General features: G+C 37.2%; 2 protein-coding genes across 5 annotated transcripts; both read left to right on the top strand.

Annotated features, from left to right (window-relative positions):
- The first annotated feature begins 3,448 nt into the window (after positions 1 to 3,448).
- Positions 3,449 to 8,154, top strand: LOC118241896 (uncharacterized). 2 transcript variants are annotated; one of them, XM_035529403.2, is made up of 9 exons: positions 3,449 to 3,548; positions 4,345 to 4,403; positions 4,788 to 4,817; positions 4,972 to 5,004; positions 5,080 to 5,142; positions 6,298 to 6,336; positions 6,471 to 6,500; positions 6,929 to 6,961; positions 7,182 to 8,154. In XM_035529403.2, exons 1-9 carry the CDS (start codon positions 3,538 to 3,540, stop codon positions 7,319 to 7,321), a joined length of 438 nt encoding a protein of 145 aa, XP_035385296.1. In that variant the 5' UTR covers positions 3,449 to 3,537; the 3' UTR covers positions 7,322 to 8,154. The 2 variants fall into 2 exon arrangements, with proteins under 2 accessions (XP_035385296.1, XP_035385297.1); XM_035529404.2 differs by having other exon boundaries at positions 5,107 to 5,142.
- A 7,166-nt stretch (positions 8,155 to 15,320) lies between these two features.
- Positions 15,321 to 24,955, top strand: stm (starmaker). Of its 3 annotated transcripts, none has more exons than XM_027028036.3 (22): positions 15,321 to 15,438; positions 16,272 to 16,333; positions 16,669 to 16,686; positions 16,939 to 16,971; positions 17,516 to 17,554; positions 17,896 to 17,934; positions 18,566 to 18,592; positions 18,696 to 18,740; positions 18,956 to 18,991; positions 19,083 to 19,118; positions 19,218 to 19,256; positions 19,417 to 19,467; positions 19,558 to 19,602; positions 21,351 to 22,181; positions 22,297 to 22,326; positions 22,406 to 22,447; positions 22,537 to 22,587; positions 22,684 to 22,722; positions 22,983 to 23,036; positions 23,407 to 23,460; positions 23,856 to 23,928; positions 24,146 to 24,955. In XM_027028036.3, exons 1-21 carry the CDS (start codon positions 15,428 to 15,430, stop codon positions 23,891 to 23,893), a joined length of 1,620 nt encoding a protein of 539 aa, XP_026883837.2. In that variant the 5' UTR covers positions 15,321 to 15,427; the 3' UTR covers positions 23,894 to 23,928; positions 24,146 to 24,955. The 3 variants fall into 3 exon arrangements, with proteins under 3 accessions (XP_026883837.2, XP_026883838.2, XP_026883839.2); XM_027028037.3 differs by having other exon boundaries at positions 19,426 to 19,467; XM_027028038.3 differs by lacking the exon at positions 18,566 to 18,592.
- Positions 24,956 to 25,901: the final 946 nt, after the last annotated feature.

Consider the following 25,901-nt stretch of genomic DNA (forward strand, 5'->3'; position numbering starts at 1 on the left):
GAGAAAGAAATAATAGAATAGGTCCAATATTTTCACTGCATTCTTGGTGCAAAATGAGTTATGCTATTGATAAAACATTAGAAATGACATTACATGTACAGATATTGAGTGATTTGAGTGGAAGTCTTTGCAAGCCATGTGTTATAGGTAATGGCTCACCTCATGATGATTCCTCTGAAGATTCCTCCGAAGGTTCTTCAAAGGTTCCTCTGAAGGACCATAAAGATGCAGTTATGTTATTTCAATTTTTTAATAAATAGCAATTCATAAAATGTAGACTATTTCCACAGTCCTAGACTGACGCAGTTTAAAATGTAATTTTCTTTAAGTTCAAGTATTTAAGTATTATTTAATTAATTAATCTAGTATTATTTAATAATTTTAAAATAATGCCACATTCTATAGCTTAAAACAGATTTGGTAGATTGTTATTCAACTGACATTTGTCAAAATCAGTACACATATTGAACATATTAGATCCATAAATGAACGATAGCATCATCTTTGTTCCAGAAAACCAGCTTGTAAAATATATTAGATACACGCTGCTACTGGTGTAACACAGTGTCTACTGTGCTGTTGGTCTGATATCTGGTCAACCACAGACTTCAGTTGAAAAATGTTATAAAAAAGTAATAGTTTTACATCAGTCTAAGTTTACCAAAATTCAGAGTTCTCTCTAATATTCATGAAATGTTTATTTGTTTTAGTTTTTAATATTTCTCTGATCATTCTCTTTTATTGATGCTAAGTAAGCCCACCACTAAATAACTTAGTAGGATGTAGAGTGTAGAGTAATTGCCTACAGATTATTTTTCTCAGAGTGCAAGCAACAGATACTCCTCATGTGACACTTTATCTATATTAAAAAAGCCATCCAGCATTATCAGCTTTTTAATAAATCCTGTCTGGTATGTGTTGGTCAATAGAGTGTAATTTTTCATGATGATGGAAGGCAGTGGAGATTGGCTCTAAATTATGATACTTCATTTATTAAGTTGGCTCCTATATGATCCAATGGTGATTCAGAGAAGACAAAAGATTCCACATAACTGAAAATGGTAGTCACATATAATGTAGACTGAAGTAGGCGGACTTTAAGGCCATTCCTCTGAATCTCAATATTTATGTTAAGCACAAATTACAATACAATTACAATTGCAATACAACTATGACCAGAATCAAGGGGGGATGGGGGTGGACTGAGTCTAATATAGGGTGAGTCCCTAATGCCTAGTACTTTAGATTATTCATTATAATACAATCATGTTTGATATAATTCCGATATCCTATTATTCTGATCCATGAAACATACAATAGATTGTCATTCTTGAAGTATGTTGTAGACTGAAATTTGTGAAATATACTCTAGATTGTAATTTGTGAAGCATGCCCCATTCATGAAACATACTCTAAATTGAAATGCATGACACATGCTCTAAATTGAAGTTTATGAGATATTCTTTAGCTTGAAATTCATTAAACACTAGATTGGCATTCATGAAATGTTCTCTAGCATGAAATTCGTGAAACATGCACTAGATTGAAATTCGTGACTCATGATACAGATTGACATTCATGAAACATGTTCTATATTGAAATTTGGGGGTTCCAAGTGCTCCAGGGCTCCCTCACATACACATGTAAATATGACCTTACCAATTTTCAAAGACTTCCCTCACCAATGTGCACCATTAAAAGACAGCTAAGTGGTCATGATGTGAGCTAGTGAGGTTAATTATCCTTCTACAGTTAAAGAGAGAAATCCTTTTAGTGTGCAGACAGAGAGCTCCTTTGAGAGAGGACCAGGCCAGTCCTAAATACCAGAGCGCAGGACGTGTGAGGTGTAACTTTAATACAGAGGACCACTTTCTCCCATTATCACCACTCTAACCTCTGTTCTGCTCGAGAGGGGCCTGTTCCATTTTGCTACAGGCACCCATACAAATCCAGGAAACGTAAAACCCAGATGGGTCGACTTCCTGTCTTGTCTGGAAACGGCCCATTCACTTACACTGGCATTCATTCGGTCTGATAAAAGGCAAAAAAAAACAAAAAACATACAGATCGAATGACCAGGATGGATGAGATCCCGGCAGAGACGTAAAAGGGTATTAGTCTTAGATGCATGAGTCCATGGAAAGAGCCACATCTATTCTGCATGTATGGAATTTCCATAGTTTTCCCAAAAAGATCATGCTTGCCAATCCTGCTTGAACTGAGGACTATTTGTTGACCTTTCTTGACCTTTTAGCCTCAGTGTGATGGCTCCTTCTTATTGGTTGCTTATTTCTGAAGCAAATAAAGAGCACGTTTCATATGAAAAAACAAAACAAAACAGTGGTTTGTCATTAGGTATTGTAGTTGTTGTCTGGTTCAAGTGCAAATAATCATACTTCAGAACCCTAAATTTACTCCTAATGAACAAATACAATCTGCCATTTATATGAAAATTTACTTACAAATCATTCCTCACAGAATCCATAACACAGTATGTGTTTTCATGAAGAAGTAAAATAATTCTCCATCCTTAAGTTACCAAACCTGATTATATAATTTACTGCTAGCTAGTGTTGTCATGCTAGAAAATGCATGGCAAACATTCCTGTTACCGTATTCACATCACATTATGAATTTTTTTAAGGAATGCTCCTTTAACCTGACCAAAGGTCAGTGTCTCTCATATAAATAAATCTTAAAGATAGGTAGCACTTATCATAAATGCTCTACTTTTTCCTAATGCCTCCATTGGTGACTTGGAACCTTATCTTTGGCAATTGGTCAACAAGAGGCAAAAACAAGTGCCATTTCCCCAACACCAACCTTCTTAAAGAGTAAAACTTCTACTTATCCAGTGCCAATTTGCTCTTGCTTGACAGACTAATTAGGTTAGTCTTTCTCTCCAAAAACACCTGCCCTCTGTGGCCTGGGGAATCCCCCCGTTAAGTGTGTTTTAACTCAGGCATGAAGCAGAGGAAACTACCTGGGCTTCATGGGAGACTGGGAGCATTCACAGTGGACCAGGAGGGTCAGTCGACTGTTCAAAGCTTGTCGTCATTAACTTCAGCAATCAGTTCAGAACAGGCTGCCATGACCTTGGTCCTTGGCACCATCACTAAACATTACCTTGGTTAGCATAGCGTAGAGGCTGGATTTTCCACAGCTGAAACCCCCTTACACAGGGGGGTTTGGATGGGGGGAGGATTTTGTGAAGAGGAATAGTGGTTTAATATTAAATAAGGGACAGGTAACAAAAATGTTACTGTGAGGTAAAGATTTTCCTTTGAGGGAGGGGTAATAGAGAATCTTTTAAGGAGAATGTAAGAAGGAAAGGGAATCCTTACATTAACCCACGCAATTAATGTAATCCAAGATGAAGCTGCCCCCTCCCATCAAAATAAGGGCTCAACCCCTCCCATCTTCCCCATGGGTTGTGCGTATAAAAGCCCAGACAACTTATGAATCTTCAGTAGTAGTGAATGTGCAATATTAAGTCTTGTACAGTGTACAGCAGGATCCAGACACTGACCTCCAGACATGCTGACCAGGTAAGAAACATCCCTATATTATCTTTACATGTTCTTATTTCTCCTGTCATATTATGTAGAATAAACAGTCAGCAATGTGCACATATGATGAGAGGTTTATGTTTCTGGGTGATTTTCACTTCATGAGGTCAACATGTGGTTTGATTTTTGACTGGTTTACTTTTTGACACTTAGAATTCTGTGTCCGGTTTAAGTTAGGACACATTACCTTAGTCATACAACTACATAATTGTATTAGGTCTCATATAGGTCTCAGACCTAATAATACAATATAAATAATTCATGGAGTGATTTGATTAAATAAATTAATTATGTCTTCATTACAAAAAGTTTGACAAAACATACTGATGAATCTTCAGTGGAAGTTGTAAAAATGAAAATAGTGTTGCTTGGTCAGTTCTAATGACTCTTTCAGCTCACCAACTAAATGCCCTATGATAAAGCTGATATTTATTTTGATTTTAATAAGAATTACTATAATATTATTTAACACACCAATTAACTCCATAGGAGGCTGGAAAAATCAGGTCTGAGAATTTCAGACTAATGGAAATTTTCTCTCATGCCAGAAGAGTAGTGTGTCATGTTCATGTCCTGCATTGGGGGCTTGCATTCTCAACGCAGCTACACTTCTAGGGATCACAGCCTGGGGAGCTTTACAAAATACATCACAAGACAGTTTCAGTCTTATATTTTATGAGACATATACCCTCCTAATTCTATAATGGTTATGGCTATATAATGGTTCTAATTTATAATCTCCAAATCATAACTGCATTCCATTTCAATACTCCAGGAATATCCTGATCTTCTGCACATTGGCAGTGCTGTTTGTGGAAGCAGACCGTGATGCAGGTAGACAAGTTTCTCAATAAAAACACTTTAACATAGGTTGTGGTTGCCACAGATTATCGAATAAGGTTAACATGGTGTAACCAACTAGTTTAACTTCAAAACCTGTTAGACTGTTAGTTTCTGCAGCTGCCAGTGGTGTTGTACCAAGTTAGAAATGAAATATTAGTAAATGATCGAAAATGGTTTCAAACAACATAATCTGTCCTGACATTTTTAAGGCCTAATGAGAAATTTTAATGATTAAATGGTTGGTTTTAATTCCAGTTTTATTAATATAATATATAAGTATTGTTTTAGTATTTATCTACATTTTAAAATCAGAATAGAAAGGTCTTAACTGGGTGGGTTAGTTCATTGATGTAATTGATGTTTTTTTCTTGCTAGTTAATGTAGGCCCCCAAGCCATGTCCACAGGTATGTTTAATAATTTACCAAAATATTTCACATCATCTTCAGTTTCATATTAGAAATGACAGGTGCTCAACAGAAATGTAAAAATGTACATATTTACAATATATTTTCAATGCTGCAAATGAGAGTAGTCTTCTGAGTTCTCATGTTCCCTCAGATCAGGACTCCATCTCTGATGAGGCTCCTACAGGTGAGTATACAACCCCACCGTGAGCATGTCAAATCATCTCTTGATCTACAGGGAGTTTATGTGGTTGAATCTCAGTTATGTCCTTTATGATTATCTTCACAGAGAGCATGAACTCTGTCTCGCCTCATCAGCCCAACGGTGAGTTTGTCGGATCACTCTGTAGTGGTTGTGATAGTGGTGGTGGTTGTGTGTGTGTGTGTGTGTGTGTTTGTGTGTTTGTATGTGTCTTGCCTCACTGGCCCAACAGTGAGTTCGGCGGATCACTCTGTGTAGTTGTCTGATCTCAGTCCTGCACAGGTTGATCTGATGCTTCTCAAGGTGCTGAGGTTTTTCAGCATGGTGGCTTCTCTGCAAGACTGTGTATGATGTGTACAAGCACTGACTGAAGGGAGCATTGCTTGCTTTGTGATAGGTAAAGATGAGATAGCATGGATTGCTTCAGGATAGGTAAAGATGAGATGTTTTTGAAAGATCATTCCAGAAAGGAAAAAGTCTAAAACTTCATATAGTTGTTGCAACACACAGCAACTTCAATAAACTTACAACAATATAGTTAGATGGTATCAAGCTGTTAATTGACACAAATTAAATACACCTGATGAATTCTTTAAGCTCTAGACATAATTTGAGATATAAACATTTGATAGATACAGGTATTCTCATTCCTGTGTGTGTGTGTCTTATATACTGTGGTCAGTTCCTGAAATAGTCCAGTAGCAAGGCTCCATCAAGTGGGAGTAATAGACTCTACATACTCTCTGTGCTCGCTGACAATGGCTCAAGCTAACAGAAATGCAATATCTGTGAAACAGTTGCCAATGTGTGGCAGGGCATTTTTAAAGTTTCCCCTAACTGATTTTATCATTCTTCTGTTTTCTTGAGACATCTTGCTATTATGTTTATAGTTACAGCATCACTGGTGTATTGGTTTTCCTGCAGCTCGCACAGCATGAAAGATCCCTAAGAGATGGCAAATCTTTGCTTAGTTATTTTAGAATAAAAAATTAATCCTGATAGTTGTTGAAGTTATTATGCCTTATAAGATTGGATTTCGAGACCACAAAATATCATCAGTTTAACATTTGCTTTGACAGAAGCACAGTATCAGGATAGAACCAGTGTAGGTGAGGATGAGGGGGTTCAGACATGCACTGTTTAAGCAGATACTATGAAACTAGCAAAACTAGATACAGAATTCGGTATTCAAATGTAATTTGGCAAATTAATATTAAATACATTCAGGAATTGTCTAATTTAATAATAACGTCATATCTTGTGTTTCGTGGAATAAAGATGCAGGCAGCACAAGTGTAGAAGCAGCCCAGGCTAATGGTAAGTTATAGCTTGACATTATATGGTGAGTGAACAAATAAACATGTTCTAAATAGAGATCCAACATCTCCCTGTCCAACATCCCCCATCTAACATCTTTCTGTCTAACATTCCTCTTCACTGTTTCTTCTAAGGTCCTCAGGTCAATGATGTGACAACTGCTGGTGAGACATCACTCTTCACACAATTACTTGAACTAGGAGAAGTCTCAGTGCTTAAAACACTGTAGAAGTTATGAAATATATTTTCCACACAACATGAAAGGAGGACAGGAGGACAGTGAGGGACAAATGAGTCCAAGTCAGAAAAATTAAGATTTCACTCATGCAGTATATACAATCCATCTTGAAATGAAAGGAAGCAGAGAAAGTCTATTCTATGGGTCTGTACTCAGATCTCTGTTATTAACATAGCACTAGCTTTTTTCTTTTTATTACATCGAGTTTCTTTTTATTACATCCAAATGTCAAGCTTTTTTGAAGTCTCTATTGAAGGATAAAAAATCTCTCCTGTATTGCTGTTGTAAAATGACCATTAGAAAGGCACTATATAAATTAAACTTATTATTGTTGTTGTTGTTGTTATTTTGTAGATGGCACTAAATCCAGCACTGAAGAGCAAGATGGTAAATTACCTCTTTCAGATTGAAACACAAACTCTTATTGGTTCAGATGAGAAGTGATTAAATTAATTCTCCAAAGCTAAAATGCTCAAATACAACATAGGATCAAATTTCATGAATAAATTGTTTAACTGCATAGAGCTTATTCCTTTAATACCTTTGTTTAGAAATGTATGCGAATAAACAAAATTGCTGCTGTGACTGGTGAACCTTTCCTTCTCAGAGAATGAGAGTTTGGAGTCCAAGGAGGTTGTGAAAGCGGCTCCGGTGCAGCGCGCAACAAAGACACGCATTGCCAGCTCCCGCAAACGCAGCAAGCCCGTCGGCACCTCCAAAAAGAGAACGAGACCCCTTCGCCCATAAAATAACCCACGAGGTAGACACAGGGAGGAGCCAGGAGTTAAATACTAATGCCAATGCAGTGAAATATGAGGAAAAGAAATAATGCTGTATTCAGTGGCATCTTTTTGTTTTGTTTTGTTTTAATTCAATAACCACAAATTAGATCTGGTTCTTTTGTCATGTACTGTACTTACCCAACTGTTTTTGATTTTGTGGTTATTTGTTCGCTGTGGAAATGTTGTTCAGCACAGTTACTGCAGTCTCAAGGACAATTCTCTGTATCGTCACAGAGCATGTTTAACACAAGGGAGTAAACCTTTCAGTCAGGCCTCATAATGAAGTCAGTCGAAATCATCAAAGAGTCTATTTGGCATGACCAAAGTCATCCTAAAGTCACAGTTCTTGGGACCATCCAGAGGCTTTCCAGGGTCACAGTTACCTGGCTCCAATTCTTTGAGTGATGTGACTTCTTCCTGACAGGAAACCAAATTGTGACACAACAGTTACAGTAGGCAATATTTCATATTTTCATGGTAGGTATTTATCTGAATCTCAGACTTGACAATACTCTTCACTGGTGCTGGCTACCTGAACACAGTGTATTCAGATTAGCCATAGCTTTTAGATTAGAATGAAAAGAATTTAAAATAAAAAAGCTAAAGCCCTGCTAAAGCTTTGCTCTCAACACAGTCAGTGTTTAAATCAAAAGTGTTTCTACTATTTTTGTCAGTGATCACTTTTTATACACACAGTATTTAACGTTATTGAATATCATTTTCAAATATCGAAATCAAAAGGTGTTATTCTTAAACATTTATTTCTTTATATCGTATGTCAAAAATAAACTTCAAGCAAAGGCACTGTGTCCCTTCATTCTGCTGATTCTTTACCTGCTACCTGTGTGTGTGTGTGTGTGTGTGTGTGTGTGTGTGTGTGTGTGTGTGTGTGTGTGTGTGTGTGTGCGTGCCCATCTGCACTAAATTATACTCTATGAAAGTGTTTTCATAAAAACAGCAACATAATAGTAATAATAATGACAATAATATTAATTAGATTTTCTATTTAGTAAAGTAATGAAAACAAAAATTGCAAAGGTATATATCGTTTTGTTACCTTAAAAACAACACCAGTGTTTACTTTTGAATCCTCACTTCCATGACCCCTCTTTAATCCATTATAATATAACTTTTTACACTGTATAACCTAATGTTACAGTGCTTTTGTCTCACATCACTGCCCAAGTGGAATATAGAAAGAAGGCAATGGGTGTATAGTGTTGTTTCAGACAATGAACACACTCTGCACCACTCTCTCACACACACAGTATAGTCTTCCCGCCTTTACAATTAGCGACTGAGAAAGGTCAGTCCTTTCTCTCATGTTGAAGCGGATACCTGTTTGGCGTCCCAGGCTTCTCCTTCCCCTCCCCAGTGATGTGCTCCTTCGCTCACATTGCACTTCGTGTGGTAAGTACGTTTCTAGCTCAAACATGCTGACCATGTTACACTCAGCATTTTGTCATTAGAAGGCTAACAAGCTAAATCTTCTTGGTTTATGGAGTCTTTTTATAATTGCTGCTTTCCATGGAGACCTGTTTCTTGTGTGACACTCCAATGGCCAGGTGTAAGAAACACTACCATTAATCTTTCTGAGGTCTGATCAGTCTTGAAACATACTGTCTCTTAGCAGTCCATTATAGCAGGATATCACAAGGCTGAACAACTGGGGTAAATCAATTAAAAACTTTAGGGGTCAGTTTTCTGCACATGGATTAATCATTGCCTTGGTATAAACTTTAATACTAATGGTGAGTCATGTTTACACAATTTGACAGCTGTTATTTTCCAGAGTAACACACATGTTTTTATCACTATGAGAGTATGTATGCTCCCTGGGAATCAAACCCATGATTGTGGTGTTATGAGCACCATTCTCAAACTGTTGAACTTCCAAAGATGCAACACTACTTGGACTTTTTAGCCTCGGTTTAGGACTAATCTTTATCTCACAAACCAACACTAGGTGTGTTTCTATATCACCTTGGAGCAGGACAATGACCTGAGACATGCAAATAAATCAAGTATGAAGTTTTCAAGCCCAAATATCAGACTGTTCTGATTAGCAAATCAAAGTCACTCAGCTGCCTTGAAACCCACAGAGCATAAATTCCACTTGAAAACAATAGGAACCAAATGAACCAACTGAAAGTGGCCGCATTACAGTACTCATGAAGCACCAGCAGGGGCGGAACCAGCATCTGGGGAAGTGTCGAGAACCAGCGGAGGCGGAGACAGCATCTGCTAAGGCGTATGGGTGCCTGATTCAGGCAGACATCAACAGCACAGGATTTGTGACCATGTTCTGGATGTGAGAGTTTTGTTGAAGCTGGTGTTTACTTGTTCTTGTAACTATGGTGCTCTGAAATGTGTGAACTAAAATTTAAAAAAGCAAGGACTTCACCCAGTACGCTTTTAAACATCTGCACTTTAACCTCATAGTCATTTTATTTCAAATGTAACATGAGTGCAGAGTGTCCAAATTTCACTGTGTTACATTTGGAGTGCAATGTATAACAGCATGTAAAGCAGACCTATTTAAACTTATTTATATACAGCTGTCTAAAACAGTGAGGTATGGTGACTTCCATGTAGATGAGGTTATGCTGATCACTGACATATTCAAAACGTGAATGCGGCTTGGCCTGAACACAAACCCAGCAGTGTGTTTGTGAATGGGGTAAGCTGTCCCATAAGCCGTCTTAAAGTCACCCAAGCACTTGCTGCACCCACACTAGCACATATAGTGAAATCTCATTTCATTCCTTTTCTAAAATCTTAATCTTTGGGATTAATTCTCATTTTTGACTCTTTTCCAAAAAACAAACAAACAAAAAAAAAACTTCTTTTCAGAGGTTAATAATGAGTTAACAGAATGACTGGATTTACCAAAATGTTTGCAAAGTAGCACTGTTATCTCAGAGGTGTGTGATCTGGCACAGGACTTTCACATCGAGGTAAACGGCATCAGCTAACAAAGTCTCTCTGTCTTACAGTGACTGCCGGTCTCTTTTAGTGTCAGCTTCACCACTTGCTGTGCCAGCATCTGAGATGCTGAAAGTGTGAATACTACATGCTGTCACTTACTCTTTGCATGTGCTGCATATTTCTTTGCATGTGCTGACTTATGCACCCACATGATATCAAACGAGCTGAAGATTCCAATGTTGTTTACAAATGTATTAAATCTTTTTCAGACGTGAACATATTTCATTTGCTATCATTGTTCTAGAAGCCTTCTGTATGCACTTATCACATATTATCACTACTGTCACCTACTGGTGATGAGTGGTACTACAGCTATAATTAACTCTGACGTGCCATAACACAGTGCCTAACATATTTTCAGATCACATTTTTGTCCCCTCGTGTGAAATAACGGTCATATTCAGGTACTGCTCTTGTGAGGAAACCTGTTTTCCACCGTGTGTCTGATTTCACTGGACAGAGATATGGCTATGGGCTGAATAGACATTGTACAGAGATGGATTTGTCCAATAGCTCAACACAAACAGCCTTTTTCTCATCTGAGCCAAGGCACATTCTTACATTTCAAACATGGTTGCCATTGACTCTGTCTTATAAAAGGGTGGTTAGCACGGGAGGAGCTGACTGACAACATAAGTGACAGCATCTGAGGTCCTGAATTTAAAACTTGTGTAACACACTCAGTCTAACCCTTTTGTTTGATTTTACACTTTTTTAACACTATATTTTTCGAAGGTAGATGAAAGATGAGTAATTTAGGGTAATACGCCATCTCTGACTAAGCTAAACAAACAACTTTTGCATGTAACTTACTGGATAAATGTAGACTAATATAAAGACACTTCAATATGAAGCAACCCCAGTAGCCAAGAATACAACCATAGAATGATCAGTTCAAGGAAGCTGCCTGAAGATTTTAAATGTCTTAACATCTTTTCTCAATGTCTAAGGGAGGTCTAAACATATTTATCCCTTCTAGGAGGTTCTGTGCTCGTGTTACGAAAGGGGAAAACAAAGCCTTTTAAAAGTCAGGGACTAGATTTTGGCTTACAAGCCCAGACTTTCAATGCAAGCCGGCCCCATCTTCTACTGAGATGTCAAGTAAATTTACAGCTTGCACAATGAAACAGAACTACTTGCTTTAACTCTTGGTTCCTTAAACAACCTTATTTTACCCTCTACCATGTCTCGGTTGGTTGTTTTGATGTTTTGACTCTGTGTTTTGCAGCAAAGTGATATCACTTAGGCCAGAGACCAGTACTCAAACAACTGTTGTCATATCACCAAAAAGCCCAGTACTTTTGTAGCAGAGGGTGAATAACTGAAAAATTGTGATTGTTGTTGGGAGTTCTTTTGAGTCTTGATATTTTCTTGGTCTTGATATTTTGTCACTAGGGAATTTAATGAGAGGTGTTGTAATGTTTCAGGCTAGGGTTAGAATGGGAAGTGTTTCCATAATCTCACTACCTGTAACCTTCCTATAACTTGACCTTTACTTATTTTACCAAAAAACAATTGTGCTGGTTAAACAGTGTTTTAACTGCCAAAAACATTGTTCAATTTGATTCTGGCCTCCTGGAGATGAAGACACTAGGTACCATGGACTGGCACACGTAAGTGCCACCATATCCCTGAAATTTATCCAGAAAGCAGCAGCACAATTTGGTTGCAACCTCCCAGGTCATCCACCCCCACCCCCCTACCCCCCACCCCTTAATTGAACAACAAAAAACAAAGATTAATGGTTAATGACTGGTTTAATTAAATCCACTCCTCCAGAGTTGTTGGAAAAGGGATCATCTAGAGGAATCGTTTTTCTAGATTCAATGTACTTCAAAACAGCTCTACTAATTTCTGATTGTGGCTTTTTAAGCAAGTCCAGAATGACTTATGCAAAAGAAAATGCACAATAAGAGAAGTAGAGCACTGGAGAGTACTGAGTACTGCAGAACAAAGGCTTTTAATCCAGTACAGATATTTATTCTAACCTCTATCCTATAATCTCTAATCTCTGTCCTCTAACCTTTAACCTCTAGCCCTAATCTCTATTCTAGTCTACTTCAGTGAGAGGAAATGGAATACAATATTGACCAGTTCTACTGGTCATTAGAAAATTCTGTCTAAATGTATTACAATAATACCCATCTTGAATACAAACTGGTAATCTGAAATTAGTGTTATATAGATATAATTATATAGATATAGTTATATAGATCCTGGTCTATGCTTATGGTTGTTGTGATTACAGTTAAAACCCTAGAAATTAGTGATGACCCCTCCAGCACATACTGCGATGTTTACAATGAGGTCACTTTATTCTGTGGAATCCCATTAAATGTTCTTAGAGCCTGAGAGCATGTTGAAACAGTCACAGGGCGATTTGTGCAGGCGCACTGATCCCGAGTTCGTCTTGGATCACTGGTCATGAGGTTTTAGTGAGTTGGAGAGTTAGTGAGTCTTTTTTGCCTGATATTTAAAACATTAAACCTGTATTCCTAAGTGCTACTCCTAAAAGTGAATGGCTTTATCACCATGGCATTTAGGTATTAGAGCTCCCTGGAATCAACTGCAATAGTGTTAAATTACAGTCAGTTTGGACATGTATTTGGACCATTAGTAGCAATGTGCACTGACGTAGGCTGGTAATCCCCTCAGCACTAAGTTTCTAACATAGTAAATGGAGTAAGACATCTCACTTGGTTTCCACTAGTGTGTGTGTGGGCAGGTAATGAAGTGGGAGATGAGAGGAGAAATGAGAGAGATTGACTGACTATCCAAGAAAGTGGATGTTTATTGGTAATACATTGACCACATGGAAGAACTTATTTGGTGTTACTAAAACCCATTTTGGGTTTATTTATTGTTTATTTCTTTATTTTGTGCTTATTGCTCAGTAACATTTAACTGGCAACAGTTCGGGGTTGCATTACATGAAGTGCTGCGCATATGTACATATGGCTACGACTTGTTCACAGACTGAAAAAATGTTCCAGTTTTTCCTTTGCTCAAAGTGTGCAAGAAGCTTAACTGTGAAATGGCAATGAGGTGCTCCCCAACTTTCAGCCTTGGAATGGTTGCATTATCTTTCAGTGAGTCAGCAGCTTACCAGACACTTTTGTCCCACCTTCCTATTCCCCTTTTACCATTACAAAACACATTCATTTACCCCCAAGACCTCATTTACCATTCACATTAGCATATGAAACTACACGTCTTCCCAGTGCTTTGCATATAAAACATCCCCATAGGCTTTCCTAGTTTCTTTGGCATAGAGAACTTTATCAATTGTAATGAATGCGAATTGTAAATATATGTAGATGGGTATAGCTTTGCACAAGATGTACTGTGTTTTGCATTAAAAGACTAGCCTGGAATACTAACAAACCGGGAGAAAAATTTTTCCCTGGAAAAGCACTCAAACAGTTAACAGGATTAAGTTCTGGAGCCACCAAACTTTAAGGCAGCTGCCTTTCTCATGTTTTCTCACTATGTTCCTACCTTTTTATCATTTGCTTGTTCTTTACTTCTTGGTTGAAAAACAAAAGTGATTTGTTTGTAGAACAAAGAAAATTACATCAACTATCTAGTTATCAAAGCTGCTAGAATAGGATCTCAAGAAAAGGGACACATAGGACAGCAAAAACCTTTAGTGTACATGTCATCTTCAAAACCTCCCTCAACAAATATATCTAACCTGTAATCAAATGGGAATCTCTATAACATCTGGGGGAAGGGAGTTGAAAGCTTGTCATTCTTACCTACTTGGAGTTTTATAATCAAGTTCAGTTGAAGTGCATAATGTTTACTGGTAACTGTAAGTCGCTAGATAAAAGTGTCTGACACAAGCTGTAAATGTAAATGTAAACACAGGCACAAAACTGTGGATGTGGACATTACTCTTGTTGCACCCTGTGGTCGTGCACTAATAGAATTATTACAAGCATAGTTTACATTAGATTTAATATTAATCTACTATGACATCAAATACTCTTTCTCTATTTTCACTGACATTTTAATATAACAACGACAATAGTAGAGTGTGTTACAATGTCTAAATGAAGAGAACAAATTACAACTCTATTACTCCAGAAACTGCTTTTACACAGTTAGTTTCCCTCCGGCTGTAGTAATCTGTACGGCCTGGTTGAGCAGACAACTGCACAGGCATCCTGTTCTGACTTCCAGAAAAGACAAATGATAAAGAGGACACACACGCTTCACATAAACCCTGCCAGCTCTCTCCTACTGGGTCAAATGGATTGTAATGTGAAGTGATACCTTATTTAACTGAATCGGTTCATTTGTACATAAACTGTCAGACATGAGACCTGTTTTCATAAAGGAAAATTAGGAGTCTTTTTGCTCTTACAAACAGATTAGTTATTCTGTTCGTCAAAGTTTCATGCACAGCAGCCCAGCTCAGTAACCTGGAACTGTGCCGGAGAGCCAAGCACGTAATCTCTGAACATTTCCTGCTCACGGCCCCTTGTGCAGTTTTCTCAAAAGAACACTTTAGATCTCAGGTCCACATCAAAATATATGCACCAAGAACTGAAAAAAAAGAAGAAAACAGCACACATGATGTCATCAGAACCATGAAGGCTGTGTGTGTGTGTGTGTGTGTGTGTGTGTGTGTGTGTGTGTGTGTGTGTGTGTGTGTGTGTGTGTGTGTGTGTGTGTGTGTGTGTGTGTGTGTGTTTGTGTATCTCAAGGTGGCCTTGAGAACTGGACTGACTGCTGGAGTGTTAGACTGAATCTGGAAGGTTGGGATGGGGGTTTGTCACAGAACATACAGTAGCCTAGCCCTTGTACAAGACCTGTTTGGAAACATAAACAATGGCCATACAGCAATTGCTCTTAACCCTGTTTTAATGAATGCAATCCAAGCCGTTCCCGTGCGACGCCTCTGCCTGCTGGGCACTGCCTCCTTCAGCAGGCTGGGGGGTGGGGGTGAAGAGGAATGGGGCGGGTCATATAAAAGCCCCAGGGTATGCTCCAGCCAGGCTCCAGACCTGCGGAAGAGCACGGAGACGCTTGAGCCTGCCTCACGCTCCATTCAACTCAGCTCCACCATCTGAGCACGATGCTGTCACGGTGAGTAAGCAAAGCACATGGCTTTCCAGCTGTATAACAGCTTCAGCGAGGGTCACAACTGCCCTCTGGGTTAAGGCTTCTTCAAATACTCACCCTGAGGCTGAAACTAGGACAATGTAACATTTTTGCAAATTATTAAAGGTTTCTTGGTTGGCCAGCGTCCAGGAGAATGACATTGCAAATCAGTAAGCAGGCGACTTTGCGAAGTGAATGCTGGCAATTCTGATTATGTTCTTGGGCACTGATTGTCATTTGCTATTGATGATATGAGAAGTGAGGTTTCTCTAAATAGAGAGTATTTCATGTTGTGAGCAGCGAAAATAAGGGATGAGAGCACTTTAACATACATTAGAATAAATTTCAATTAAAATCTATTTGGAAACCTTATATATTTTATACGTCTTTATACATCTTATCTTTCAGAGATAGTGGTTAGACGCTGGAAATGCATGTTATATATTTTCTTCTATCTGTTGGTTTTGAAGTATTGAACCTGAATTAGATAAAGTGAAATAGGGGTCTGATTTGAACAGATGGAAGAGACAGATCATGGGAAAGATAGCACTACGATCATTGGAGAGTAATTATAGGACCCGGATTCTACAGAGATTTATACTTTCAGCATACTGTCTATTTCATTTAGACATTAATTTAAAATATATTACATTAAAATTAAAAGACTAAATTCTAGGTACTGTATTTTACATTTATCATTTTGGAAACATAACACCTACTGAATAGTAATCACTATAACACCTGTAACAACCACTAATTAATAATGATATGATTTATTGTTGAATTCATTATTTTTGCATTTTTCTTCATATACGTAGGACAGTAGTTGTTCCCCTGATCTTTGCTTTAGTGGGTGTCGTCCTTTCTGCACCGCTAAGTGGTAAGGAAATACCCAATTTCTGAATCCTATTGAACCACATTGTGTTTGGATCAATAATAACGGTGCATTTTCCATTAATGATATATTATATATGTATCATTTCCATAAAGCACCTAGCATTACAGCACTGTAACATTTCAAAATGTCTTCTCAAGGGGAACATGGTGCTTCCCCCCAAAAAAGAATGTAACCAGAGCCCAGACCCTTCCGGATCCACACAAAGACGTTCTGTTCACCTGTTGAATCGACTAGGGCCTCTGTAGAAGTCTGTTTCTTATAGCTAATGAAGCTGAGATGTGTCTTTCTTTTTCATGGTTTCCCCACCCCCACCTTAGATGGGACAGACATTGATGGTAAGAATGTAACTTAATGCCCATTTTCATACACATTTCCATGGTAACATCTGTGCTCTATTCATTATTAAGTGTGTTTTTTGAAAAGCATAGCTAATTGCATAAATATTTTTACATGTTATGGTATTTAGGATGAGGCCAGTAAAGCTAATCCAACACAGAAAATAATGATTCAGATAATAATTCCAATTCATAATTCTTATTGTTATAATAATTGTTATTATTTAATTAATTTTATTTTGCTTGTCTTAGAGAATGCCCAGGTCTTGATAACATTAATGAATGGTAGGTGATCAATTTCATTAAAAGCTTTCAAATGAAAGATTATCAAGAAATATTTGTGAATCAATCCATAATGCAAAAATTACCATAAAATCACAGTCTGCTGGAATTTAGAGCAAGAGTTTGCTCAAAAATGTGTTCAACACATGCTATGCAAATCAGTCCAAGTGGCTTACAAGCTCCCTTTTTAGGTGCCAACAATTCAGCTCCACCAACCCGTAGCCCTGTACTATAGAATCTATCTATCTATCTATCTATCTATCTATCTATCTATCTATCTATCTATCTATCTATATATATATATATATATATATATATATATATATATATATATATATATATATATATATATATATATATATCCCCACCTCCTGAAACTCAGACCTTATCAGAGGCCTGTGAGTTTCTAGGATTGCATTCAAATAAATAATTAATACTATATATATAGCAAATTAATGCTATATACAGCAAATCAAATGAATGAAACATAATACTAGATATAAGAAATATAACAACCGTGGTGATTCTGAAAATATACTTTTACCAGGAACTACAGATGGAAAAGATTCCTCAGAGAAAACAGAAGGTATGTCAGATCACAGATACTGTGGCTAATCCTTTCTCCTCATGGGTCCACCTTCTGGGTAAAAACCCTATAACATTAATATTAATTAATAAGAGAAAAATGTCAAAGAGAAAGTAACATAGGGAAGAAAATGAATGCCCTGTAGCTGCTGGACCAGACCATATGTTGTACACTGTGGTTGTGTAACTGTATGTTTTATACTATGATTGTGTGACCATGTGTTGTATCACAGCTGTGTCACTGTATGTTGTACACTATGGCTGTGTGACTGTATGTTGTACAATATGGCTGTGTGACTGTATGTTGTATACTATGTTGTATATCCCTGACTCTAATTTCAGGTACAAGTGACTCATCAGCTGATACTACAGAAAAGCCAGGTAAGATCTCAGAAACAAAGAAAAAATGTTCAAGTTATATCTAAAACCAAATTTAAAACGTGTTAAAGGAAACAAGAAAAAAAGAAAGAAAGAGATGCTCGCTCAACATATAAACACTTGCATAATGTGCTCTTTAAGAATTCAAAGCAGTACAATTGAACAGGGCATGAAATATGCCCTACCAGAGTACACAGTGGTCAAATGGTAACTAATGCTCAGCTCCATGTCAGTAACCACACCACTCTTTCTAGGAAGCTGAAAGAATTGGCTTTTGTCAACTAAGTGTGTAGAGCATTACCGAAACTTAAATAGGAAATGCATTTAATTGAAGGTGTGTGTGTTGGGGTGGGGTGAGTGGACTGAAGGACATCAAGAAGCTATAGGAAAAACAGGTTGCAATATTCAGTTCTTTCAAGCCAGTTTGATTATGGTGAAATGTTAACAACCTAGCCCATATTTGCTCTTATACTCATGAAAAGATCCCCTTTCTTATGGGAATAGTGACAGTACAACACTGAACCTTGAGCAATGAGTTACTAAGACATAACAAACTAATGCTATGACAGAATTAGTAGAGCACATTTGATATAATATTCAGCTTGTTCACTAATCTTTCATATTGTGTCGTCAGATACTGACATGTCATCAGATACTAACAGTAAGTAAACACTACTATTTCACAGTCTTCAGCTTTGAAATTGTTCATTGCAAGATATATTTCAGTGGCAAGGTTGTCACTTACTGTTGGGGTTCATTTTCAGCTGATGCAAGCAAAGATGAAACTACCAGTGCTCCAGATTCCATAGGTATGAGTGGAAAAGAATGTCAGCAATTGCAAAAACACAATTTTGTAGTTTACAATGTTGTAAGGCATAATGCAAAAAACAAAAAATATATTTTAGAATGGACGACTTAAACAAAAATTTCTAAACAAAAGACCCATTAACAATGAAACTGTGGATGTCTATCACTGTGATTAAAAAAAAAAAAAAATTAAAATTAAAAAATTGTTTTCCTTCAGATTCTGCTGAAGGGGCTACAGAAAAGAAGGATTCTGGTGAGTCCACAGATATCTTTGGAAATTAGTTGTTACTGACTCTAGATGTTGCTAAACTGTAATTCACACCCTGTACATTTGTTTCATTTAGCCAACACACCTGAAGTGGATATGAAAGATCGCTCAGGTTAGTGAAAGTCTATGATATTGTATTCCACATGGAACGGCTTTCTCGAAAGAAAAAAGAGAAACAGTGACCTAATGAAGTCCTTTCCCTCAACGACAGATGGCACTGATGAACAATTATCAGCTGAAGCTCCACAAGGTAGAGTCCACAGTTCAGAATAATTGTGCTGGCCTACATGCTTGTACAGAGAGAGAGAGAGAGAGAGAGAGAGAGAGAGAGAGAGAGAGAGAAATAAAAATTCAGCAAACCAAAATCACACACAATAATCCAATTAATTTATTCAATCATTAATTTATAGTTTCCACAGATGACAAAAAGGAAGAATCAGACACAGACAATGATTCTGCTGGTAAGGCCACCAATAACTATTCAAATTAAACATTAAAAAGATTCAGTCATCAATGTAAACCACTGTATATTTTTCCAAATGCCATTTCAGATACTGACACAGCATTTAAAGCTTCACATGAAATGGATTCCCCAGGTAAGTCACCATTACAGCTGTGCTGTTACACATCCTGCTCCTTGCTGAAATATTTGCTTTCATTCACCAATGTCTACTGATGTCCTTATTTATGCATGATTCACTAATGAGTTTTCACCTGTAACCTTGGAGAATAGAAGTACATTGTTGGGAATTTTACAGAAAAGCCTGAAAAGAATATCATATCAAAGTAATTTTCAGGAAGTGTTAAATAACGTGCATTCATCTCAATCCAGTTCTTTCAGCATCGATGTAACATTAATGAAGAGGAATTACTGTAATGTTGTACTGTAATGTGAGTTAATGTAATATCTCTAGAATTTTCAGTTGATAATCTGTGCTTTATGTTTATTCCTCAATGCAAACATCAGAGACTGATGTGTAAGGGATGCAGTCATTCTGAGCTACTAGAATACTTGTCAGTTGATCGTCGTGAAATACTGGTCATGTTCCAAATTCAAAAATAATTTCTAATAACTGATTAGAATCACAAGATCTGTATTTTCTCTTTTTTAAGTGACTTTGAAAAACCTAAATTCCAAATTTTGTTTTAAATGCCAAAAGCTCATAGATTCATATATTTAAACAGCAAAAATGTGTGGGGATAGAGGATCATCTCATTGTGTTACTGGATGCGTTATTAAAGTCTCAGTTAGGAATGGCCAAAACACTGCTGCAGTATATGCACAACCAGCTCTGACTTTACTTACCTACATGACCAAGATACATATAGTATTGTATCATTCAACAGGGCATGGTGTTATTATTCAAAGGCTTCTGTTGTAGTGCCCAAAAAATGCCAAGTGCAGTAATTCCTCACAAGGCCTTTCATGTGTTATCTAAAATACCTCAGTAAAATTATACTGCTCAGTAAGTCCTTTTATGGATTTAGTGAAATGACAAAATCTTATTTTTTTCTGATATTTCCAAGCTTTTTTTATCTTGAACTTCCACTAAGAAAACTACTGCAAAGCTGTTAGAGAATGGATTATTTAACTTTCATGCTTGGTGTGGTTGCGGCTGACTCTGCAGACACAGAAACCATAGATTCAGACGATTAGACATATAAAAAGTTGAATCTGATTTGAGTTTTCTTCCAGTTTTCTTTAAAAGATGCACAAGCTTTCTCAACAATTCAAGTTTTATTTCTCAGCCTTCTTTTATTTCTCAATTTGAGATCCTGTCTTTCAGACTTGATGATTCACATTTGTGTTTGTAAGTGAAATAAATTACAACAAACAGACCTCTACCCTGAATGATATGCATGTGCAATTTTTTGAAGTCAGTAATATACATGTCTGCATTTACAAGTCTGTCATGATTTTGAATTGCAATAGCATAAAGATGGTAGCAGAATATGACTTCAAAAAGACCACATATATAGCTTTTGCAGGTTATGTAGCTTTTACTGGCACTAATGTGACATAACATGTAAGTGAGCGAGAGAATACTATAGTGATACGCACATGTGCAGTGAAGCATAATATTAAAAAACATGAATTCCATTGTTTTAGTGTTATGAGTTCTCATTACAGTCACATAGCTGTTTCTCATCTAGGACCAAATATGAAAGTGGCTCAGATCTGATTTGAATGATTTTGTGTTTGTTTGTATCTTTAAAAAATGTAAAAGAGTGTTTTACATTTGAAAAAAAAAAAGTGTATTTGTGCTATTTCAAATGTCATGTAAACTATAATATAATAAACCAGATCTCACTTCATGTTATTACCTGTATCATATATTTTCAGAATCTACCAAGGACAACACTGATACTAGCTCTAACACAAATGAGAACAGCAAAGAGCAAGACCTGGACAAAAAATCTGAGCCTGAAGACAAAGATGCAGTGGGCAAACCTGGGCAGGACACAGATGGAGACAGCAAAGAGACTACAGACAAGGGAGACACTGACAAGCCAGAGACGCCAAACACAGAAGAGAAAGATATTGATAGCTCATTGGAAAAACAGGCTGAGGCCAGTGAACATGACAAAGAAGTATCAGAGAAAGATAGTGACAGAGACATGGCAGACTCCACAGATGTGACTGTGACCAAAGACAGCACAGAAAACCCAGACAAGGTGAGTGATAAAGATACCACCACGGACAGTGACAAAGATAGTGATGGAGATAGCGACAAAGACAGTGATGGAGATAGCGACAAAGGTACTGATGGAGACAGAGATAAAGACAACATTAATCGTGAAAGAGATGATGATTCTGACAGCATGGAGTCAAAGAATGAAGAAGATGCTGCAGACAGAGACAAGGATGCCACCGATGATGTCAGAGATGACAACAGCAATGACAGCAATATGGGAAAGGCACAGGGAATCGCACCTGGAGAGGAGGACAAGGACACTGAACAGGAGAAGACAAGTAAATCAGAAAAGACCGATGGGAATACAGCTTCCAGAGGCTGCCAGGACATCCAGAAATCTCAGACAGGCTCTGTCAAGTTGGACTCTTCAAGCTCTTCAAGCAAAGAAGACAAAGAGAGCAGCATTGAGTCTCAAGATAAAAATGGGTCAGACAGTGCCGATCAAGGGTATTGGGACAGCTCCGAGACAGAGGGAGGAGGTACATTTTAGGTTCTCATTTATAATATGTGTAGATAGTAAAGCTCAGAATCCATGTTATTGTGAGATAAATGAATACTATTAGATTTTGGCAGTAATTTGTTTTCTCTTGACAGTCTCAGATTACAAAAGTCCAGAGTGTCTTGGTAAGTAGAACATTCATACTTACAGTTACTAATGTTATTTCTAATTCAGTGGGTAATACGTTGTATTCTATGCTAACAGAGCCTCTGGAAACAGTTGAAGTCACTGAGAGTGATTCCAGGGGTGAGAAGCACATGTTACCTGAACAGTACCTCTTATTCCATGTAATTTTCCACACCATTTGAAAATAATCTTTTTTCCCACTCTCCTAGTTGACATTGACCATGATGACTCAATGGAGGCAACAGAGGCAACATCACCTGGTAATTATGGGTAATCATTTAGGCTTGCAACAATCTCTCTACCTGCTTAGATAAGCACGGTGTAGCAGCTAACACCATCTTTGTTCACCATTATAGAAGAGCACACTGAGGAAGACACAGACGTAGACACTACTGGTATGTAGCGCAGTCATGGAGGTTCCGACAAAACAGGCAACAGTTTCCAGCAATGCCTAATAGCAGACATACGCGTCTCAAAGTACCAGTGGGATTTAGAACTTGAAAGTAAAAATGTAATTTTGGTGCTTGCAGTGAGCGAGGCATAATGAGTGTAATGACACAGAGAGTGTATAATTGAAAGTCTGGGAAAGAGAAAAACAAATGCTTTGTGCAATGTTGCAGTTTTGCAGCCTACTGTTTCATGTGTGCTTCAATAGATGAAGATGACACAGATGTAGATGAAGATGACACCATGAAGAAAGTTCCTGAAAGTAAGATACCACACCACTTGCATCATTATTCACATAGTAAATAAACGGGAGCAACAGGACAGTGCTCATGTAGAACCTTAGTCTGCAACAGGACATTACAGACTGAGGCCCTTCATCAGCTGTGCAAGAAAAATACTTCTGAATTTCTAGGAAACTGGACTCTTCTTTAGATATTATATATATATATATATATATATATATATATATATATATATATATATATATATATATATATATATATATATATATATATATATGTATGTATGTATGTAAGGATAAGTATATGTAAAGTACAATATATAGCACTGAATACCTTATATAGCACATGTACAGGACATGCACAGTATAATTCTGTCCTGCATGTTGACAGCTGTTCCCGATAATTCACCTGACCAGCCCGATCGTTTAGATGACACAACACAAGGTACCTGTTGCACTCTTCTGGTGGTGTTCTTACAAAATAACCAATAAAGAAATTCGAGAAATCAATGGAATAAGAGAAATCAAAAGAATCAGAGAACAGATGCAAGCTTTGGAGTTTATTTTGTTAGCCTAGTCTCTCCCCCCTGCATCTATTATGTATAGAAAGGCCATTGGCTAAACGAAATCCAAAGGGCATTTTCAGAACGCACACCTGAATTCAATGCATACAAACTCCTTAAATAAATACAAAAACATGTACTCTGAATATACTTTTAAGAATAGAAAACTTTTAAAAGATTTGAAATCACAGCCAGTGTGTTAACTTAATTATACACTTTCTAAATATATACATGCTAGGATGTGGACTACATCATTCTATTCTATTCTATTCTGTAGGGTCTGTTGTAGGAAGCAATCCACCCCTAAGTTCCTAGCATCCAGGATGCTCCTTAAGAAAACAGTTTAACAGGTAATTACGTTTGCTTGTTTGTTTATTTGTGTGTGTGTGTGTGTGTGTGTGTGTGTGTGTGTGTGTGTGTGTGTGTGTGTGTGTGTGTGTGTGTGTGTGTGTGTGTGTGTGTGTTGGCGACAGGATTGGTATCTTCTGTGATGATGTCAGTGATTTGTTTTTTTGGTTGGGTGTATGGGTTCGCTTGTCAATTCTGTTCTTGATGTCTCATCTACAGGGTCATCAAAATGAGTGACAGAAGAAAAGAAGATATGAAAGGAAGTGACCACTGAAGTGGTCACAATAACAAGCCACCTTTTGATTCTCATTAACATGTGACATTTTTCAGACCTTTCTATCTCTCCCCCAAATGGTGAAGGGTCCTATCTTGAGGGTTCTGGGATGCAAATTAAATTATTCAGCTGTTTGGTGTACATTCTATTTTTATAACTGCCTTCATTCTACAGCTCAACAAATTCATGTTTTCCTGTATTTGGTATGCTAATTCCTATTTGTTTTCATTTGTGGTGAAAATAGTTGCTAAAGTTCCAGAGGTGAAATGTATTTCTCTTTGTTCCAATTTTGAAACCCATTAAGTGGTAACTATTAAAATGTTTCTTTTGGGGGTCCTAAAGGTCAAGGTCAGTGATGAGAGAATGATGCTGATGCACCATATGGGGTCTTCTCTGCTATCATTTGCTTTGCCAGAGTAATGGTCCTTGTGATGAGACATATTTTGTCTATTCAACTACTGCAGCTTCTTCGCTGACAATATTTTTCTGACTCTCAACTAAATGTCTGTTATTCCAAATCTCAAATGCTATTGACATACTATAGATGTTTTCTACGATAAAATAAACATGTACAGACAGTTTACGAAACATCTTTTAAGTTCCTGTCTCTGAAGATATATTAACTAATATTATAGTGATGTTATGCCACCGATTGTTTTTAAATAATTACTGAAATAACAGATGTATAAAATTAATACCACTTAAATATGTACACAGGGAGCAATTCTAATAAAGACTGTCAGACAAAAAAAGTACACCGTTTATTGTCTCAAAGCCACATAACCCTCACCCAACAAAAACATACACAAGCACATACACACACAAATACATACACATGCCTTGATATTCATATTCAGATAGTTACACTTGTTTAAAATTGATAATAATTCCATATAGAGCAATATAGTTTTCAGGCCTGGGAACATCCCTAGATCCATGACTGGATATGGATTCGAGATGTAGATTGGAATATCTCTGATTTAGAAAGTAGGGGAAAACTTTACATATGAATAAGGTGGGAAAGACTACAAAAACAGTCATGCTAATTTGTTGTCTACATTAAATGAGCTCAGAAATCAGCAATAACCCTGCAATACTGAGACAGCTTCACTAAGTCCAAGCTTTGAGATACCTCACTAAACTCAAGCTTCGAAATACATTGTAAATCTAAGCTTTGAGATGCCTTGTTAAATCCAAGCTTTGCATCTGCAGTTTCCATGTTCTATATGTTGCAGCCAACTATTAGCGCTTCTTATGTTACATTACTCTCTTTATGCCTACTTTTATGCTGATATATGTTCCCTTACTCAAACAAAAATAAAGGCTACAAGTGACATTGTAAAAGAATATGTACATAATGAATATATACATAAGGCAAAAAGGTAACTGCATTTACAATTTAAATTGTGGAACACTGACCATTCAAACCATCATGTTCCACCTGGTGCCTGGATTACTTTTCATGATATGTGAGTTGTGTGTGATATAAAAATATGCATAATATGTTTACAAATATCTTTGCAGTCAAAGCTTTTTTCATGAACTGGGGCTCACTGTGAGTGCACATGATAAATGCTTTCTGAAGTGGAGTTCGCCTCTCTGCCTTTGAAGGTAACTGTTATCAGACCATATGAATAACCTTAAAGGTGGCTCAAGTTTCAACATATCTGAGTAGAGCATTATGTTAGAATGGCTCTCTCC

The sequence above is a fragment of the Electrophorus electricus genome, chromosome 2 (assembly GCF_041902795.1).
Source record: "Electrophorus electricus isolate QZ-2024a chromosome 2, ASM4190279v1, whole genome shotgun sequence".
NCBI lineage: Eukaryota > Metazoa > Chordata > Actinopteri > Gymnotiformes > Gymnotidae > Electrophorus > Electrophorus electricus.

What these genes read in the sequence shown, in the direction of transcription:
- stm (XM_027028036.3), top strand. An exon ending in CACTGAGAGTGATTCCAGGG is followed by an intron (nt 22,448 to 22,536) that starts GTGAGAAGCACA and finishes CCACTCTCCTAG; the next exon opens with TTGACATTGACCATGATGAC. An exon ending in CACAGACGTAGACACTACTG is followed by an intron (nt 22,723 to 22,982) that starts GTATGTAGCGCA and finishes GTGCTTCAATAG; the next exon opens with ATGAAGATGACACAGATGTA.
- LOC118241896 (XM_035529403.2), top strand. An exon ending in CTCTGATGAGGCTCCTACAG is followed by an intron (nt 5,005 to 5,079) that starts GTGAGTATACAA and finishes GTTGAATCTCAG; the next exon opens with TTATGTCCTTTATGATTATC. An exon ending in CAATGATGTGACAACTGCTG is followed by an intron (nt 6,501 to 6,928) that starts GTGAGACATCAC and finishes GTTATTTTGTAG; the next exon opens with ATGGCACTAAATCCAGCACT.